The 20,157-nt window shown below is 42.2% G+C and overlaps 1 protein-coding gene and 1 long non-coding RNA gene across 2 annotated transcripts in view; one reads left to right on the top strand and one right to left on the bottom strand.

Moving 5' to 3' along the window:
• The window catches only part of LOC126248471 (klarsicht protein), an 892,903-nt gene that overhangs the window by 149,400 nt on the left and 723,346 nt on the right, over positions 1 to 20,157 (bottom strand). Inside the window, exon 18 of the mRNA XM_049949484.1 lies at positions 19,484 to 19,586. Within this exon, the coding sequence (XP_049805441.1) occupies positions 19,484 to 19,586 (103 nt within the window). The remainder of the gene's footprint in view (positions 1 to 19,483; positions 19,587 to 20,157) is intronic.
• The window catches only part of LOC126248472 (uncharacterized), a 31,462-nt gene continuing 15,015 nt past the window's right edge, over positions 3,711 to 20,157 (top strand). Inside the window, exons 1-2 of the long non-coding RNA XR_007545491.1 lie at positions 3,711 to 3,792; positions 18,540 to 18,745. This is a non-coding gene — a long non-coding RNA (uncharacterized LOC126248472). The remainder of the gene's footprint in view (positions 3,793 to 18,539; positions 18,746 to 20,157) is intronic.

A 20,157-nucleotide genomic window follows, 5' to 3' on the forward strand; every position in this document is an offset into this window, starting at 1 on the left:
CTGACGATCAAAATCTGAACAAAATCAAAACCATCGTAAGGACATTAACGCGAAAAGTGTACAATGAATTCGACAGCACAATATTATCAAAAAATCCTGAAAAGCTTTCTGCCTTGGTAAATAAAATCGATGGATTAGAAGTCTTCTGGCCAGATGTTCCTTTATCATGAGGACACGGAAACTGAAGATGAAGTGAAGGCCGAAATGCTCAGTTCAATATTCCGTAATTTCTTCAGTGAAGAGTACAACATGCTTTCTACTATCAAATGGCAAGCATCTCCTATAGTGTATAGAGGTAAGGTCATCACACCCGAGATTCTCTAACGAATATGCAGAAAGCTGTGCCGCCGCCGCCGCCGCCGCCGCCCCCGTCCCCCTCTCCTTCCGCCAAGTCTACCATGGGGTAATGGAACGCTGAAGCGAACCATGTGGTTGGAAAAAGGCACGAGTTGCTGCTCCATTATTTAAGAAGGCTCGTCGGACAGATGCACACTGACGTCAGTTTGTTGCATTATGTTACATATTTGTTTGCTGGCGTATGGTGACTTTTGGGGAGCTCGTATGCGCAGACGAACATCGTTTCCATGTGATACTCTGTTCGTTCACTGGGTCTACAAGATGGTATACTGCCGAGCCCAGACTGACGCTGTGTTTTTCTTCTGCTTCGATAAAGACTCGAAGATTCAGTTGCGGATAGTCACTTAGAAAACGGGTTTGCGAAACATCGAACAGTTACGTAACTGAACTGAAGACTTCCCAGATAAAATGTAGTACTCCCTTCCTAGCTGGGAGACATGTCAGAAAATTAAGTAAAGTCCAGTATATCACAAGAAAGGGTGATAAGGCTACATACATATGTTTTTAACTCTGACACTGTTCGCAGACGACGCAGTTTTATACACAGATGTCACACCATTAGAAAATTGCGACTAAATGGAGGAAGACGTTAAGATGGTCAACAATTAGAGAAAAATCTTCAATAGGTTCACAACAAATACATGTAATTTACTATGCAGGTAGAAATGGAACTGGTTTGTTGCCAGTTTTCTTCCTCCTTACTGCCCATAGTGACGAATCACAATGCATATACTCTCCAAAACAGGAAGTAAAACTTCCGCCTTACTAATAACGTAGAAATTTATTCAGAACGCAATATCAAAACTATTAGTGATTTTATGTTTTCAATTAGTTTCCAATGGCCAGTCGGCATACGAGTCATTAGAGATATCAGTTAATTTCTTTGCTAAATGAAAACACATCGAATGTTAAATACCGAAGCCATTTCCTCATGTAAAAAACAATGACTACTCAAAGCTGTCAGGCCGCTGTGAATAGTAAACATAATTACACTGCCAGACACACATTACTTGGTTAAACAACGAATTAAAATGATCCTAAATAACTAGAAGATCTAGAGTAGAAGTAAAAACCGTTGTTGAACAAGTCAGCGGCAGCATTGTGTCATTTGCTGCCCTGAAAGAGAGAGTCAAGAGTGCAACAGTTCGTTCCGCTTCCGCCCGACGATGGGCAGGAAATGCCGTATGGTAACACCCCACCCGCTTAGGTGAACACAGTTTTCAAAACAGCATTACGGAAACAACGGTCAGTGACTGTCACAGAAGCTTAATGTAACTAGCTAATCAAACGGCACGAAAGCTTCGAGAGTGTTATACATGCAGTCTGCATTTCACAAAAATATTACTGGCTTATGCTTGTAAAAACTACTTTGCGTGTCTGTCCTAACTCACTCTACTGCTAGAGAACGTTAATTTAGGTTTGAAATGTATTCGTATTGGACAATTTTTACACATTATTAAGGTGTGACAACAGTAAACAGTCTACTTGCAACACCGTACGGTCTACTCAGTGACTTCAGCAGAGTGCGCTAGTGTTTCCTCCAGAAGGCCACGGCTAATTTCTTTCCGTAGCTCCGTTCGAGAGAGAGAGAGAAAGAGAGAGAGAGTTTACGCATTAATGTGTATCCCCACGCACAAAAACAATTCACTAATTTAATTCCTCTCTTTCCTGCTTTCAGTCAAATCTCAGTTTTAGTACTTTACTAAGGCGCTGCAATAGTAAAACAGCGGCACAAACTTATAAACACAAATAGTTTCGTATTGAACTACCAACAGGTACCAGACAGAACAATCTTTACCAAACGACTGGTTTCAAGCGCACGACATGAAAGATGAACGTGCCGATGCACGAGTCATCGGTGAAGAATGATTAGGAAGCTGATTAGAGAAGTCTTGATATTCATTTCACCACTGAACGACGTACAGATTTTTAAAGAAATAATGTGTATCAGACTTCATTGTAGCAAGACACAGGGCTAGCAAGTGGAAGGTAGCTACGCCTATGCTTGTGTCAAGTTCTAAAGTTCACTAAGAGGAGGGTTCACCGGAAGAGTCTATGCTCATGCAGGAAGGAAGAAAGACGTCACTGCCCTGTGGCGCTCGCTACCCTTATCGGGAATCACGGATGCACTCAAAGCTTCCGCATACTCCTTTATAGCACTACTGAATGGAAAACAAACACTGCACGTAACTATTCCTTCTACATAAGGCGTCCATAACTATCCAACGGATGGGAAGATGATTGTGAAGTTGGAGACGTGGGCAGCAGTGCGGAAATCTTCCAATGAATTGCCTGTCAGACGGCCCGGGTCCACAGTCGGTGTCCACGGCGCAAAAAGTTGCTGAAACGTAGTGTTAAGCATTTGTTGAAGTTAATTGTTTACGTTGTTTTGAAGGCTGCGAATGAGACAGGTGGACGCCAATTCGGCACTCTTTATAAGTTTTATATAAAACAGCATAACCCATCACAGTGACAGTTCGACAAATCTGCAGCCATTGAATTCAAACCGAGTCGTGATCAAACGGTTCCGCTGAAATCACGTTCAGTATAGATATTTCTGCACTAAGCCCCTGACAAGTGAAACTGTAGGAACAGCAGCAGAAGAGAGCGCTGTAAACGACATTCCCACCGCATGTTTGGAAAAAAGGAGGGCACTTCTGGGATTAGATTCGCGCAGAACGTGAGAAACTCTGTGCGAGAGCGTGTTTTCGTGATGCAACAGGCAGTCGACGTGAGAGCACACGTGGGATCGTGCCTTCCGAGGTCGGCGAGCACGTAACCGTGGCGTTTCCTTGACTTGCTGCCCACGCCAGGCCTCGACGCAGCCGCGCTCTTAATTGCAAACAATGTCTGGTAACTGGCACAAGTGGTTCGCTTTCGATCACAAGATGACAGGCACTGAGCGAGCACGCCACCTTCGGTAGCATTTTTATACACATTTAAATCCCTGCAGAATGTCCGAAAGTATTTACTATCTGGGACAACTGACTTCTCCCTGTACAAAGCTAAGACTGTTCCAAAAAACTGTTATTCCTGCTTAACCCCTTAATGCTTGAATAAATTTCAATGTGAAAGATCAAAATCAAAAACTGTGGTGGTTTAGAGGTATCCGAAACACTCGAAACCTAACCAGGAGACTGTGGCTCTTGTCAGAAGCGTTGGCAGCTTCACGAAGAATCAGCATTTACCGGCACTGACATTCCAAAGCAGTTAACCTTCCAGTTATTAGCACAGCACTGGTATGATGCGAATTCGCGACACTCGGCATCAAGTGGTTAAGAAGCATTCCCTAGAATTGCGGACGTGAAATTTCGTAATATCTTTGGGCGCGCACCTAGTGACATCTACAGGCACTCTGCTTCATGTAACCGTGAAAACAGCGCAGACGCAGTGAAACCAAGCCGCGGAACGGTTGGGTGTTAACAAATGACTCAGGTATGGACTCTCAGAGAAATAATTGTAGTTGTGGTAATTTGTGTGAACGAACATTCCACTAAAATCACGGGGCTCTATATTCCGACGGATTTTTGCGACAAGGGTAAATTGCCTATTGCCCATTTGTTCCAAACCGTTCTCGTGTACAGCAGACTGCTTGTTAAATAATGAAGTTTCGTAATGGTGATACTTGCGCGCATAAGCACCAATCAATATTTAACTGGTGCGTCGTGACTAAGGAGATAAAGAAAATGTAACGACACAATCATTTTAGCTATACAGTCATCAACCTATGAAACAATGATTATTATTTAACTACACACAACCACCAACCTGTCTGTGATCATAAACATACGCCACTTTTTGAGACATACTGCAAAGTTCAAGAGTATTTGTTGTCATTCATCCTTTCCTGCGACTAAGGCATTTTCTTAATTTTTGCCAGAGACTGCATGAATTTGAAAGATTTTATAGCAACGCTGCGGACACTTACCATCTTCCCAAGTACATGTTGCTGCATCCATGACGAGAAACAGCTGCTTCTACGTGCAGTTTCTGCCTCCCCCTGCGCAACTGTCAACGCACATGACACACGGTACGACGCAACGGGTCGCTCTCCTAACTCGACCGAAGCACAAACCGGACTGACAGGTGGGTTATGCCAGTGAGCGTGTTTACATTACGTAAATTATCACGTGATCAACGTCGCGCAGCTTTGCGAACGAAACAGTTTCCAAGCTTGTTGGCGCGCCTCTGTCAAGCCTCCTGCTGCTAACGGTAGGGGCGCTGTGAGCGCTGGCACAGTTTCCAGTGGCGTGTAGTTCCGCTGTCTCCTCATTTCAACATAGTACATAGGTTGTGCAAGAGCGAGAGTCGCTTATACGAGCCAACGAAACATATTCGAAAATGTCACATTTCAACTGATTACCATGCATGTGAATATATTCTTATTTCGCCCGTAAATAACAGTTTTCTTATAATCTTTACTATTACTGACAACTGACTGACTCAATTTTTTTCACGCGTTTGAACTACTTGCGTCATTAACATATACGAAACTCCTCCCCCCACCCCCGCCCCTCTCTCCAGACACATTCTGATGTTCGTGGTATTGGATAATAACCACCCAGAATCAATGGAAGAAACTGTAAAATTTAATCTATACAGAATGTGATTCCTCCTAGTATTATATCTGTCTGCTGATTTTCATGTACGGTGGCATTAGAATTTATTCATTGTAACTGTTCTTAACTTCTCTTTTATTTCAGGCAACACTGAACTCCATGCATTTACAGTACTTGGTATGAGTTGCTTTTACAAATATCTTTTCACATCTTACAAAAAATTGATTTTCCCATTCTAATGCTAAAAGTTCTGTCATGACAGTATGCATATAAATTTGAAAAAGTTGGCCGAAAAACACTGTTTCATCTATGACCACACTACAAATCACTTCCACGCATGGCATGGCATTTCCCTGTAGGAAGTATGTAGGCAGCAAAAAGAATGCCTAACTCACATGGCGTTGAAGATAATCCTTTTCATGTGATGCCTTTGGTAGTAGGGGGGGGGGGGGGGAGAGATATGGAAATCATACCACATGAAGAGAAAAATACAAAAGTATACTGTGGGAATACGTATGACAAAAATAAGACAATGACTTTCTTTCTGCATCTTTACAGTAATCCTCACACACTATTATGTGCACCATCTTCTTGGGTCAAAGTGCCAACATATTTTATTTCTCTGATCAAGCAATGATATTTGTCTATTAATGTACAGTTTAGTCCTTGCTGGTTGCTTAACATCCAGGTTCTGCAATCACTGCACTCCTCTTATTATAATAAATCTTCATGTTCACATAAGAAATATTTCTTATAGTCTAGTTATACTTTGTTTGCACATCAGAAATCAAAGAACGTTTTGAAAGATTTCTTTGCTTCCAGGATACATGACTTTTCTTTCAATGCTAAATAGTTTATACTGTCACTATTTTTTCTGCATCTCTCAATATTCTTGGAATATGGGCCTAATGAAGGCACTTGACCATGTCATCAATAAGTACTTTGTTGATTCTTCTTGTCCTCTGGGGGAGAGAATGATCTACAGCTCACACCTGATAACATGTTGGCTCTCAGATACGCTTTTAGATTTTCATGCAAACCTCCAGACAGCACACTTGGCAACTGTTTACAGAAATATTTGCAAACTTATGAAATTTTTTGTTGCAAAGTTTCATTGATCATAAATTTGTCTGCAGTTTGTGTCATTGTCCATGCATTCATTGTCAGAACAAGTGTTCATCCAAATTAACTTCCGAAGTATGTGAATGAATACCTTCATCAGAAACACTAACATTCAAAGATGATACTAATCTTTCAGAACTCACAGAACTCCCTACCAATGATAAATATTTTTGAGCTACAAATGAGAAGCCTGGCATACACCTTCCATACTGTTCCCAAAAAACAAAAGGATCACTGTTTCCGGGGAGTGAAGGCTGCTGAAAGTAATACTCTGTTTCACTCCGAAACAAACTTTCAGGCTCCACCAGATCACTCTTGTTCTGATCACCTCCCTTTGAAATGATGGCACTTTAGAAAGTGTTGTTTTTTTTTTTTTTTTTTTTTTTTAATTAAAGCCATGACCAGTTGCATGCCAATTTATTCATATCCTAAGATGATCCAAACAGAGATTAAAAATGAAGCATTTTCAAATTTATTTCTTTTTACTTTGGCTTGATAAATACTGTTACATCGAGTAGGGTTGTCCTGCACATTGTGCACTTACATAAACTGTGTCCACAATATTATTTTATACTTTCCTGGAGTCTCGCTCTGTCTTTCATGTCAAGGAAAACTGCACTGACAATGGTATCAGAAAACCCACCGAGATGGGGCAAAGAAAGTGGGGATAGTGCACCAAATAATGAAGAGTGAAAGAGAGGGAGGTGCTGTATATAAAAATAAATTATAATTTAAATCAACGAGTGATATGAAAGAAGGATGGTGCATGGATAGAAAGGCAACCCCGTATGATGTGAACTACTAATATTTGTAACGGATATTACTCCATATAATTTGAAAACCAATGGAGAATTTTGTAAACAACGGAAGTTTTTACATACAGCAAAACACATTTTCAAAAAATGAGAACAATGGGCTATCTGGTTAGATAGTCAAATTTTCTTCAAATATGACTATGTCTCAGTTCTGTCTGGGTGGTTGAGGTGAGCTCTGGAGATTTTTGTAAGGCTGGAAAAATCACTCTCTCTTCTAAAATAGTAAGGTTGTTACTCTTATTCTCCAAATATATGATTTGTATACTCTCTATGTCCATGATATAATGTCCTGTTATATAAAAGTGCACTTAGTGCTGATCCTGAGTTTGTACAATTGGTACGTTATTTAAACCAAGTTAAAAGCTATGTACTAATGTATAGGACTACTCTACACCATACATAATAAGCCAATGTAAAAAGAAAAAAAATTGTAAAATACTTCCCTTGTAAATTTGTTTAGATAACCTGAGGATACGTCTGAATTGTGTGAAACCAGTTGCGGTTTTAATACAAGAAACTGCCGGAGCCAGAGTGGTGTTTTTAGCCTTTTTATAAAAATGTGGACTTTTGTCTGCAGTTGTCCATAATTCAGAATAATTTGTCCACGTAGTTATTTACCACTTGGGTTAAATTTGTAATCACTTTGCAGAAAATGAGGGAGGGTTCACATACATTTTTTTTTAAAATGTAGATCTGTTAGTGTAGAACTGCATAATGAAGATTTCTGTAATACTTTTGCACGTATATCTTTAAGGCTGCTTAGAAGCTACTGAGGCAGGACTTTGGCTGCACTACGTTTAGAACTGAGATTCGTTAATGCACGTTCCACTACGGGAATAACAAGGCTTCCTGTAAGGTACTTGCTTCCAGAGACCTCCTTCATGGCAGTATGGAAAAGCATTAAAATATCCAATATTTCCAACAAAAATTCAATGCAATTCAGTAGTTCCAGACTAGGGATAGAGCCACACTGCAATACAACCAATGTCTGGTGACGACACAGAGAAACTACTGTACACGAGGTCTGTCCGAAAAATTATGGAACTTTCTCCACAAAATTTTTCTACACTTACATTTTACTTATTGTGTGTGGCCTCTCTCAAAATATTTTCCTCCACAATTGATTCACTGCTTCCAATGCCATTTCCAGAAGCACTATTCATATGCCTCTTGTGGATCACGTCAAGTGCTGTCTGCAAATTTTCTTTTAGCTCATCTAGCCTTGCAAATCTTCATCCTTTCAATGGGATTTTCAACTTTGGAAATGAGTCTGCAGGGGCCATGTCTGGAGAATGCGTGGGAATCGGCAGCACAGTGATTTCGTTTTTTGTGGAATAATCATGCAACAACAGGGACAAATGTGTGGATGCATTATTGTGATGCAAGAGCCATGAATTGCCTTACCACAATTTAGGCCGCTCTCACATTTTCTCGCAAGCGTCATAACATGTCCTGGTAGTACCAATGATTAACAGTCTGTCCCTGTGGTACAAATTCATGATGAACTAACCCTATGAAGTCAAAGAAAACTATCAGCATGACTCTGACATTTGACCTGACCTGATGAGCTTTTCTTGGTCTCGGAGAACTCTTCCGGACCCACTGTGAAGACTGAACCATTGTCTCATCATCATAACCATGTCTCATCGCCAGTTATGATTCTCTTAAGAAACATCTCATTCTTAAGGAACATCTCGTTCTCTTTTGTGCAATCCAAAACCTCTACACAGATTGCAAGGTGAAGGTCTTTCTGGTCTTGACTAATGAGCCGTGGGATGAACTTGGTGGCAACATGATTCTGTGTCAGGATTTTATAACATGAGTTGACTGAAATGCTACTTTCTTCTGCAGTCTCTCAGAAAGTCAGTCTTCAATTGGCACAGACAATTTCGTTGCCATTACTGATCATTCTCAGTAGACATCAAAGGGTGTCCTGAACGAGGGTCATCTTTAACTTCCATCTGGCCACTATTAAACCATGTGAACAATTCGTGACACCGAGTATGGCTCAAGCACTCACCACTGTAGGCTTCCTGCATCACTTGGTGTGTGTCTGTAAATATTTTCTTGAGTTTCACACAAGATTTAATGCAGATGCATAGCTCCTCTAACTCTGCCATCTCTAAATTCGCAAACTGTCGACACAAGATTTCTCTCAATACGGCACTGAACAATAACTCACTGATATACAAAAATGAAACTTCCAGCAGTTACACATCAGACACAGGTGTGTGCAGGGATGCCAACCACATTTTGCTCCAACACACCACTGGCATGAAATTACGAATGTTCCAGGAATTTTTTGGAAAGACCTCATAGACCAGCTAGGAGGAATACAAGCATACTGTCTAATTGGCCACACCACATGGCAACAGGTATGTTATTGTCTCAGCAGTGCTGTAGCAATAATTCAAGTAATGTCTTATTAAAGCCCAAAGATACCCAAAAGAAGTTCCCTACACATCGTCAATGACGAGGTCATTAATTGAATACAAGCTCATCCCAATATTTGATTTAAGCAATTTAGTTATTGCCAAAAGCACATTTGAAGTGCTGCTCTTCTTAATGCAAGTCCACGGCTTAACCACTGCTCCACCTTACTTAGTGTGAGAACCCAAGCCAAGGCAATTGTTAATTTTTGTTCTACCATTCTACCTATGAAGTATTATTGGAGTTAAAATTAGGAAAATAATTCAGCACTAGTAGACATCTCGGCAATAAAATTTAATGTAGTACACTATTCAGATTTTGTTTATTACTCTTTTTCCCTTTTGAAGGAAAGCATCGTGCACATGGACAGCACACTCACCTACACTAAATGCAGCATGTGTGTGTCTGAGTAGCAGTCATTCCTTGCCACGTGATGCTGCTGTCGCCAGGATGTGTTTACATTGATAGCAGGTTGGTAGTCAATGTTCAGGCTTATCAGTGTATGTCCCACATCTCTTCCTGAGCTACTGGATCAATTTGAACCCCCCCACCACCACCACCACCTACATATTGGGAGGTGGGGACAGGAGTGAAAGGGGGAGGGGAAGTGAAAAGTGGGGGGGGGGGGGGGAAGCAGGTGAAGAAGTAGTGTAGCCCATGAGACATGGATACCGACATTTTATTCACCCACCATTTGAGAATGAGAGCACTTAGTCACTTGCAGTAAACTTTACATACAATTTCAACATTTACGAAACTTTTTCTTGCTGACGCCCTGCCCAAAACACTGAAAAGAAAGAAGTTTTTTGCTTACTACATTTTCGCTGTTCACGGAGTAAAACTGCCATATTTTTTCTGTCATACTAACTCTGTTAGTAACAAATTTCACAGACAGTTTCTGCATATGGTGCTGAAAGTGCTTGCAAAATTATAACACTGTTCAACACACAGTTCAGGAGACAAGACATCATAAACACTGAGTTGCATGAAAACGCAACTGCAGGGTCAGATTTGCTAGAAATACAGGTGAAATGTGTGTACAGATATGTGAGGAATAGGTTTAATGTATGTGAAATGTGTGTGACGTGTGTACATGGGTAAAGCCATGGGTAAGATGCTCCTCCTAAACTCCTGGGTCAATTTCAACCTAACTCAGCACACATATTACTTACTATCTGGAAAGAAATACTGTAGGGGTAAGAACCACCAACCACCTACTGGGATGGAGGTGAAGGAAAGAAAAGGGTGGGTGAGGAGGAGATTAAAAGGTGAAAGGGGGAAGGGAAAGATGAACACAGAGGTTGGTAGGTTGATTGGTTTAAAACGGGAGGAAGGGACCAAACTGCATGGTCATCGAAAACAAAGCCTCAAATGTGAAAATCAAACATACAATATGTATAACACAGAACGGAAAGAAAGGAAAAACCACAACAAAGAAGGAAAGGCACCAAACACTAGAAGGAACCAAAGGGGACAAGAAAATGACAGACAGACAAAAGAAACAGTTAGGAGTGAGTAAAACAAGAAAGCAGATTACAGTGGCTGACCAACCACAAAAATAAAAAGGAGAAGCCAGCCACTTTGAAACACATTAGATTCTCCACCCTAAAAACACTAAGGTGGAGGACACAGAGGGACAAAGGACATGCGCCAAAACTCATATTGAATGATAAAACCCACCCTCGCGGATAAAACATAAAACCAAATCAGCTGAAGAGGGGTTGTCTGCTAAAATCAATATTAACAAGTCCGGCAACCGAAGATGAAGTTGCTGGGCAGCCAAATAATAACAGCGCAGAAGAATATGGGCCATTGTCAACCAGGTGCTGCACCGACACTGAGGCGGGTCTTCACGGTGCAGGAGATAGCCGTGCATTGCCCAGACATGGCCAATGCGGCGCCGGCAGAGAACCATGGAGTCCCTGTGAGAGGCCCTCATTGAGGACTTCCACACATTCGTTGTGTCCTTAATGGCTCGCAGTTTGTTGTGCGTACTGAGATTTTGCCAATCCTCGTTGCGCCGTAATAACAAACGCAGATCAGTTGTGGGGAGGCTGATCTCCAGAAGCGGTTTCCATGTAGCCTGTTTAGCCAGCCCGTCAGCAAGTTCATTTGCTGGGATTCTGACATGACCAGGGGTCCAGACAAACACCACTGAATGACTGGACTGTTCCAGGGCATAGATGGACTCCTGGATGGACGCTACCAAAGGATGACGAGGGTAGCACTTGTCGATAGCTTGTAGGTTGCTTAAGGATCAGTACATAAAAGAAAGGAATCCCCAGGGCATGAACGGATATACTGAGGTGCACGAGACATGGCCACCAGCTCTGCAGTGAATACACTGCAGCCACTGGGTAAGGAATGCTGTTCAACACGGCCGCCGTGAATGTAGGCAAAACCAACGCGACCATCAGCCATTGAGCCATCAGTGTAAACCACTTCAGAGCCCTGGAACATGTCGAGAATCGAGTGGAAGTGACAGAGAAGAGCCGCAGGGTTAACGGAGTCTTTAGGGCCATGTGAAAGGTCCAGGCGAAGCTTCGGCCCAGGGCTACACTGTGGAGGTGTACGTGAATCGACCTCGAGGAGAGGTGGTAAAGGCAAGGACTCCAGTTCAGACAGAAGCGATCGCAACTGACCTGGGTCGCCTATGGGAGACCCCACTCATATAATGTCGCAAGGATATGGTGTCACCAGGTGGTGTTATACACTTTTCGTAAATCAAAATAGTTGGCAACCAGGTGTCGGTGTCTGGAAAAGGCTGTTCGGATGGCAGACTCAAGGGACACGAGATTATCAGTGGTAGAGAGACCCTGGCGAAAGCTGCCCTGATGTGGAGCCAGTAGGCCACGTGACTCCAGGACCCAACACAACTGCCGACACACCATACCTTCCAGCAGCTTGCTACAATATTGGTGAGGCTCATAGGCCAATAGCCATCCACATCAAGTGGGTTTTTAACGGGTTTAAGCACCAGAATGATGGTGCTCTCCCGCCACTGCGATGGAAAGATGCCATTGCACCAGATCCAATTGAAGATGAGGAGGACATGTTGCTTGTAGTCAGATGAGAGATGTTTAATCATCTGACCGTGGATCTGATCTGGCCCAGGAGATGTGTCGGGGCAATGTGCAAGGGTACTGAGGAGCTCCCACTCTGTAAACAGGACGTTACAGGGTTCACTGTGTTTGAGGGTGTGAAAGGCTGGGGGGGGGGGGGTAGCTCTCCGACGCAGAGGCTCAAGCAAAGTGCTCAGCCGTTTATGTGAACACCAGGAACACCTGTTGGGGTCTGGTACCCAAAAACTAGTTTGACCTCTGCCCAGACCTGGGAAAGTGACGTAGTGACATATGGCGCCCAATGGTCGACATGTACCTCTTCCAACACTCCTGCTTCCATCTTTTGATAAGCTGGCGAACACAGGCACGGAGCCGTTTAAAGGCTATGAGGTGCTCCAGGGAAGCGTGTCACTTAGGCTGCTGTAGAACCCGCCTATGCTCAATTGCCACAGCGACTTCCGGCGACCACCAAGGGACCGACTTTTGCCGGGAGCACCCGATAGAGTGAGGGATCATGTTTTACACAGTAATGATTGTTGTGGTCACCCGCTCAGCCAACACATCGATGTTACCATTGGGGGAAGAGTCAATGGTGACTACAGGGGTGAAAGTTTCCCAGTCTGCCTCGGTTAAAGACCAATGGTTGGGGGGTGGGAGGAGGGTGGCGTTGCTCCCGAAGTAGTTGGTGCAGGAGCAACAGGGAGGGTAATTCCCTCCATGGTCAAGGTGGCAGGTGTAGTCTTACAGCTCTGAGAGCTGACTGGAATTCGCTGAAATGATGGGGCTATCGCTGTTGTCGTAGCGGTGGCATAAGAGGAAGTCATTCGCACAGGATGGAGTCATTCAAATTTCCTCTTAGCCTCAGTGTAGGTCAGTCAGTCCAGGGTCTTGTACTCCATGATTTTTCTTTCTTTCTGTAAGATCCTGCAGTCTGGCGAGCAAGGGGAATGATGCTCTCCACAGTTAACACAGATAGGAGGTGGGGCACATGGAGTATTGGGATGTGAAGGACGTCCACAATCTCAACATGTGATGCTGGAAGTACACCCGGAAGACATAGGGCCAAACTTCCAGCACTTAAAACACCGCATTAGGGGAGGGATATATGGCTTGACATCACAGCGGTAGACCATCACCTTGATCTTTTCGGGTAATGTGTCACCCTCAAAAGCCAATATGAAGGCACCGGTAGCAACCTGTTTATCCCTCGGACCCCGTGCAGCTCACTGTCAGACTGCAAAAGAAGATCCCTGTAAAATATGAGACCCTGAACCATATTCAAGCTCTTATGGGGCATTATGGAAACAGAAACATCCCCCGGCTTGTTGCAGGCGAGTAGTGCCTGTGACTGGGCAGAGGATGCTGTTTTGATCAAGACTGACCCAGAGCACATTTTGGACAAGCCCTTCACCTCCCAAAACTTGTCCTCTAAATGCTCAACAAAAAACTGAAGCTTCATCACCATAAAGGATTCCCCATCAGCTCTCAAACAGACAAGGTACCGGGGCGAATAAGCTTCACTGCCATCCTTAGCCTGACATTCTTCCCATAGTGCGGCCAGGGAGGGGGACGATTTGGGGTCATACTTCTGCGCACTGAATTGAGCCCTGGAACACTGGCCACCAGCAAGAGATGATGTACCACACTTCATTGCATGTCATCCACCCTGATGCCACCCACTCCAACCAAGGGCCCTCCCCGCGGGCACCACCCAGCCTCAGCAAGGGTCACCTGGCAGGATGGCCATTGCCGGGAATCCCCATGCCCCAGGGTGACAGGTATCTACTCCTTGGCATACATGGGGAGTAAATGGCATAGGCATCAGCAGAGCGATCCCTGTGTTGTCAGGGGGCTACAACCAACAGGGTACATGGCGGCCCCACTACAACAGACTGGCTACCGTGCTGGATATCAGGTGCAAAGAAGTCCATGACATCATCGGTGCAGAACCCGACACTGCACAGTGCATGGTGGAAAATGCACTCAGTTATGTATCCTCACCCAAGAGATGGAGAATGAGCCGGACTGCAATGTGACAATGAGAAAGTGGGCTACAGATCTCAATGCACGATGGACACAATGCACCATGTAAGGCGCTCTTCTCCAATTGGCTTGCTCTCCAGAAAAATTCTGAAATACAGAGGTCAAACCCTACACGGGACCATCATATAAATGCTGAAACGTGAGACACTCCTTTTAGTTGTCTCTTACGACACCTCGGGCCTATTCTTACCTGCGGACCCACAGGGAGGGGGAGGTGGAGGACACAGATAGGATGGAGGAAGAGATTGACAGCTACGAGAGAGAGGGGAGAGAAGGAGATGGAGTAACAGTTCTCGAGAGAAATCAACAAATGGCATAAACGTCTCTTCTAGTGTTTTAATGAACAATCTCTCCATGTGTGCCCAAAATAATATCAACAACTGAAACAGCAAAAGAGTGGTGATTTGACTGCAAATCAGGAGAACGTGAATACAGTGTTCCTGAAAGATATTAAATTAGCAATCTTACCCAGCTTCGCATGAATAGCACTAAGTACCTACGGGCGTATGACTTGTCTGGTGTATCAGTAATTTTGTTTACAGGAAATTGTAAAGAGTTATGACTAAAATTCAGAGAACAATGTTAGGTAACTTTCGTGTGGTATAATGCACCATCTGCTATGCACAATCGGCCATGCAACATGGTATGAAGCAGCTCTGCCACACAACACTGGTAGAAGGCACCCTCTGCCATGCAACACCGGTTCACAATATTCTTTGCTATGTAATACTGGTAATATCATATGCCAAGCAACACTGGCATGACAGCCTGGTGATTTAGTCCGGTAGCCTTAGGCTTACGTGAATGATTCCAAGCAGTTCTACCATTTCCCACGAGATGGCAGTGGCATTGTTTTCACGGTGGAGAAGGACTTTAATTCATCAAAATGCAGCCAATTCACACTAAATACTTATAGATTATATACATGAACCTTCCTCATGAATCATTCTATGCATCAGTGTACAGAATAAAAATCCCTAAATTATTTTCCAAGATTAGCCCAAACTTACATACAGGAAATGTGCCGGGGGAACTTCAATTTGTGTACATGTAGGAGGAGGCCAATTTCAGTACCAAAACTTGCATAGCTCTCTCAAATGCTTTCCTCATAACAGTGTTTTTCATCTCTTGGCATAGATGTTGGGTTTGTGAACTGAGGTTGGAGTCAGAAGATCCTCTGAGCTGTTGTAAATCTGGTGATTCAGTAAAAAAGCTAAGAAAATTAAAATAAAGTTTGAGTTGTTATGTATGTCCATTGCTTGTGTTAGAGTCAATTCCATTAATGTTCAAAATGCAGTGAAGTAATTCATCCTACTATACCAGATACTATTTCCTCTCAATGGCGCTGAGAAGTGACGATCAGGAATAACATAATGCAAGAATGATGGAACGATGGATAACCTACAATATAGTGAAGCTCGTGAAAATTATAAGACAATGAATAAGAGTGATGTGTATTGCATTTGCTTACAAGTGACACAATTTTTAATGTCCTGTACCAATATAACCACATTAAAGTAACAATAACCATTTGTCATAATTACGATAGTATTTAACTATCATTTCAACTAATATCTTCAAAGTAAATGCAGAGAAACATCCCCTATGGCAATTTAGTTACTTAATATGTGACAAATAACACATTAACATTTTGAATGGCTGTGGAACATAAAAAATTTGAATTTTGTAAACCAGAAAAGGCTGCAACACAATTTGTTTTCAGGCTGTTGAAAGACAATTCCTGAGGTACTTCCTGTTAGCCTGCTGTAGGACACTTCTACGCATAAGGTTAAGAAACCATCCTTGACTGACCTTCAATTAGTAATGCGTCTCATTAAGCCAGTATTCAGTCCTAAATCGCTTAGAATGCAAAAGCACGAATGTTTTGAAGTTATCACATGACTTAAGCCACAACAGTATCTACATCTACATTTATACTCCACAAGCCACCCAACGGTGTGTGGCAGAGGGCACTTTATGTGCCACTGTCATTACCTCCCTTTCCTGTTCCAGTCGCGTATGGTTCGTGGGAAGAACAACTGCCGGAAAGCCTCCGTACGCGCTCGAATCTCTCTAATTTTACATTCGTGATCTCGGGAGGTATAAGTAGGGGGAAGCAATATATTCGATACCTCATCCAGAAACGCACCCTCTCTAAACCTGGACAGCAAGCTACACCGCGATGCAGAGTGCCTCTCTTGCAGAGTCTGCCACTTGAGTTTGCTAAACATCTCCGTAACGCTATCACGCTTACCAAATAACCATGTGACGAAATGCACCGCTCTTCACTGATGAGCAATACTCAAGTATAGGTCGAACGAGTGTTTTGTAAGCCATCTCCTTTGTTGATGGACTACATTTTCTAAGGACTCTCCCAATGAATCTCAACCTGGCACCCGCCTTACCAACAATTAATTTTATACGATCATTCCACTTCAAATCATTCCACACACATACTCCCAGATATTTTACAGAAGAAACTGCTATCAGTGTTTTTTCCGCTACCATATAATCATACAATAACGGATCCTTCTTTCTATGTATTCGCAATACATTACATTTGTCTATGTTAAGGATCAGTTGCCACTCCCTGCACCAAGTGCCCATCCGCTGCAGATCTTCCTGCATTTCACTGCAATTTTCTAATGCTGCAACTTCTCTGTATACTACAGCATCATCCGCGAAAAGCCGCATGGAACTTCCGACACTATCTACTAGGTCATTTATTTATATATATTGTGAAAAGCAATGGTCCCATAACACTCCCCTGTGGCACGCCAGAGGTTACTTTAACGTCTGTAGACGTCTCTCCATTGATAACAACATGCTGTGTTCTGTTTGCTAAAAACTCTTCAATCCAGCCACACAGCTGGTCTGGCTCTTACTTTGTTTATCAGGCAACAGTGCGGAACTGTATCTAACGCCTTCCGGAAGTCAAGGAAAATGACATCTACCTGGGAGCCTGTATCTAATATTTTCTGGGTCTCATGAACAAATAAAGCGAGTTGGGTCTCACAAGATCGCTGCTTCCGGAATCCATGTTGATTCCTACAGAGCAGATTCTGGGTTTCCAGAAATGACATGACACACGAGCAAAAAACATGTTCTAAAATTCTACAACAGTCAATGTCAGAGATATAGGTCTATAGTTTTGCGCATCTGCTCGACGACCCTTCTTGAAGACTGGGACTACCTGTGCTCTTTTCCAATCATTTGGAACCTTCCATTCCTCTAGAGACTTGTGGTACATGGGAAGGGCAGCAAGTTCTTTCGCGTACTTTGTGTAGAATCGAATTGGTATCCCGTCAGGTCCTGTGGACTTTCCTCTGTTGAGTGATTCCAGTTGCTTTTCTATTCCTTGGACACTTATTTCGGTGTCAGCCATTTTTTTTGTTTGTGCAAGGATTTAGAAAAGGAACTGCAGTGCGGTCTTCCTCTGTGAAACAGCTTTGGAAAAAGGTGTTTCGTATTTCAGCTTTACGTGTGTCATCATCTGTTTCAATGCCGTCATCATCCCAGAGTGTCTGGATATGCTGTTTCGAGCCACTTACTGATTTAACGTAGGACCAGAACTTCCTAGGATTTTCTGTCAAGTCAGTACATAGAATTTTACTTTCGAATTCACTTAACACTTCATGCATAGCCCTCCTTACGCTAACTTTGACATTGTTTAGCTTCTGTTTGTCTGAGAGGTTTTGGCTGCATTTAAACTTGCAGTGATGCTCTCTTTGCTTCCTGGAATATGCCCTTGGCTGCAATTGCTGGTACTCATAACGTATTCATTACAAATAGGGTAGCCAGGTCTCCAATATTTCCCAGGTTTAGATGTATTTTGACCTTTTTTTTTTCAGTGTCTTGTCCCACGTATTTAAAATCATTTATCCTGATCTCATTCTAATATACTGTTTTTTGGGTGAAGTGCAATATTTTTTCATTTTTTACTGATTCAATGTCAGTTATTGAAATGTTTCACAGAAAATGCAGATTAATTTTCTTCCTGTCTGTATAACCAAAGAAATTATTTTGAATTTGATGTAAATGAAGATGAATTGTATGGTGGGTTCAGTAATGTCGGGGGAAAGTTAAATGATAAAGTCAATCTTTGCTGATAATGCTTTTGAGTAATGGGTATCTGTGTTTTGTGATTCTAGATGCAAACCAATTAACGAACAGAATTTGAAGGAAAAAAAAAAAGAATCCTGTTTTGTGATAAGTATCTCTGGATCTAATGACCACACAGAAAGTGTGTTTCAATTATGAATAATACGTGGACTGATGTGATAAACAGGCGTTCAGCTGAACTCATTAAAAGTGAACTGCAAATTGCATTCAGAATTATTCAATTGTGTGGAAGATGGTAAGTTTCTTTCTGAATACCAATCAAATTATAAACATTCATAACCATGTCTGTGCATTGAAGTGTATGAGTACAAAAATTCCACAAAAACTGAAAATTGAAATACTATACAAAACATCAAAAGTGCAGTGTTACATCCTACATGATACGACATGTTCCCAAGTTTCAGAAACTCCCTTATTTCAGAAAACCTGGCAACACTAATTACCAATGACACCCACTATATCTTCTGTTTGCTCTCTGTGATGCTGTTTTATATCAACACAGATTTCTGCTAAGCCACCTTACCATCCCTGTTTAAGTATACAACCCATAAGCTATTGACAAGACTTAAAAAGCATATCCAACTCATTCCCTTTGTTCCTTTAGTTATTTGTCTGTCTTCCTGCTCTTTGCTTTCTCAGTGTGTTTCATTCCACATTAATAATTACTTTCTAATATGATAATGTTGAATAAATTCAAGTATATTCGACACACATTTGGCATCACCTGATACTGCCACACTTTCAGATACCAGTCAGCAATGTTCACCACCTTCGAATGAAACTAGTATACTAAGAGGCAATGCAGCTATTAAGAGCAGTGAGCTGTAACACTGCTGTCATTACAAAAAACCAACCTTCATCAATGACATTTACAAAAAGTGAGACACATACATTTCAAAAGGAAACACACACACACACACACACACACACACACACACACACACACACACACAAAACAAAAACAACAACTTACCTCTCAGTTCTTTTAGCCTCTTCTCTGGGAGAATTCCATGTTCCTTCTCCAAAACAACACTCAAAGCACTTATATTTTCTGAGCACGTCGACACTATATGGGCCTGAAATACAAAACATGTCAAACATCAAACTTCAATCATGTTTGCCACATGAAGAGCAATTATAAATTTAAAAATCACTTTATAACAGTTACTGAACTGCTGCCTTCTAATTAATGTTAGGTTTGTGGAGAAAAAAATGCTGTGTGTATTCATCTACCTGCTTCATGCTTGATTCCTTTGCTTTCATTTGATGGCTTTGATTATGCTTCATACCACGTGATATTCAGAGGTAATCATGTATTGCTCTCCAATTCCCTCTGGCTGCAAAGCAGCAGGTCCCATATAGAGAGTATATATACTCAGCCATAAGCACCATGGCTTCTGCCATCAAGAACTGTCTCATTAATATCAAATATTTTACATGACTTACATTATGGGCAGTTCACCTTGGGGATACAAAAACCCTCTACAACCAGGAGTAGTCTGAACTTTTTCTGTCACACTGAATTGCAAAAAGAAAGCAATATAAATAAACTCCCAACATTTACTGCCATGAGCATGGGAGACTTCATTAGCAGGTCCACAACTGTTTCACACAGTTGATACCACTTAGTAATTACTTGAGAAAAAT

Source organism: Schistocerca nitens, chromosome 3, assembly GCF_023898315.1.
Source record: "Schistocerca nitens isolate TAMUIC-IGC-003100 chromosome 3, iqSchNite1.1, whole genome shotgun sequence".
NCBI classification, from domain to species: domain Eukaryota; kingdom Metazoa; phylum Arthropoda; class Insecta; order Orthoptera; family Acrididae; genus Schistocerca; species Schistocerca nitens.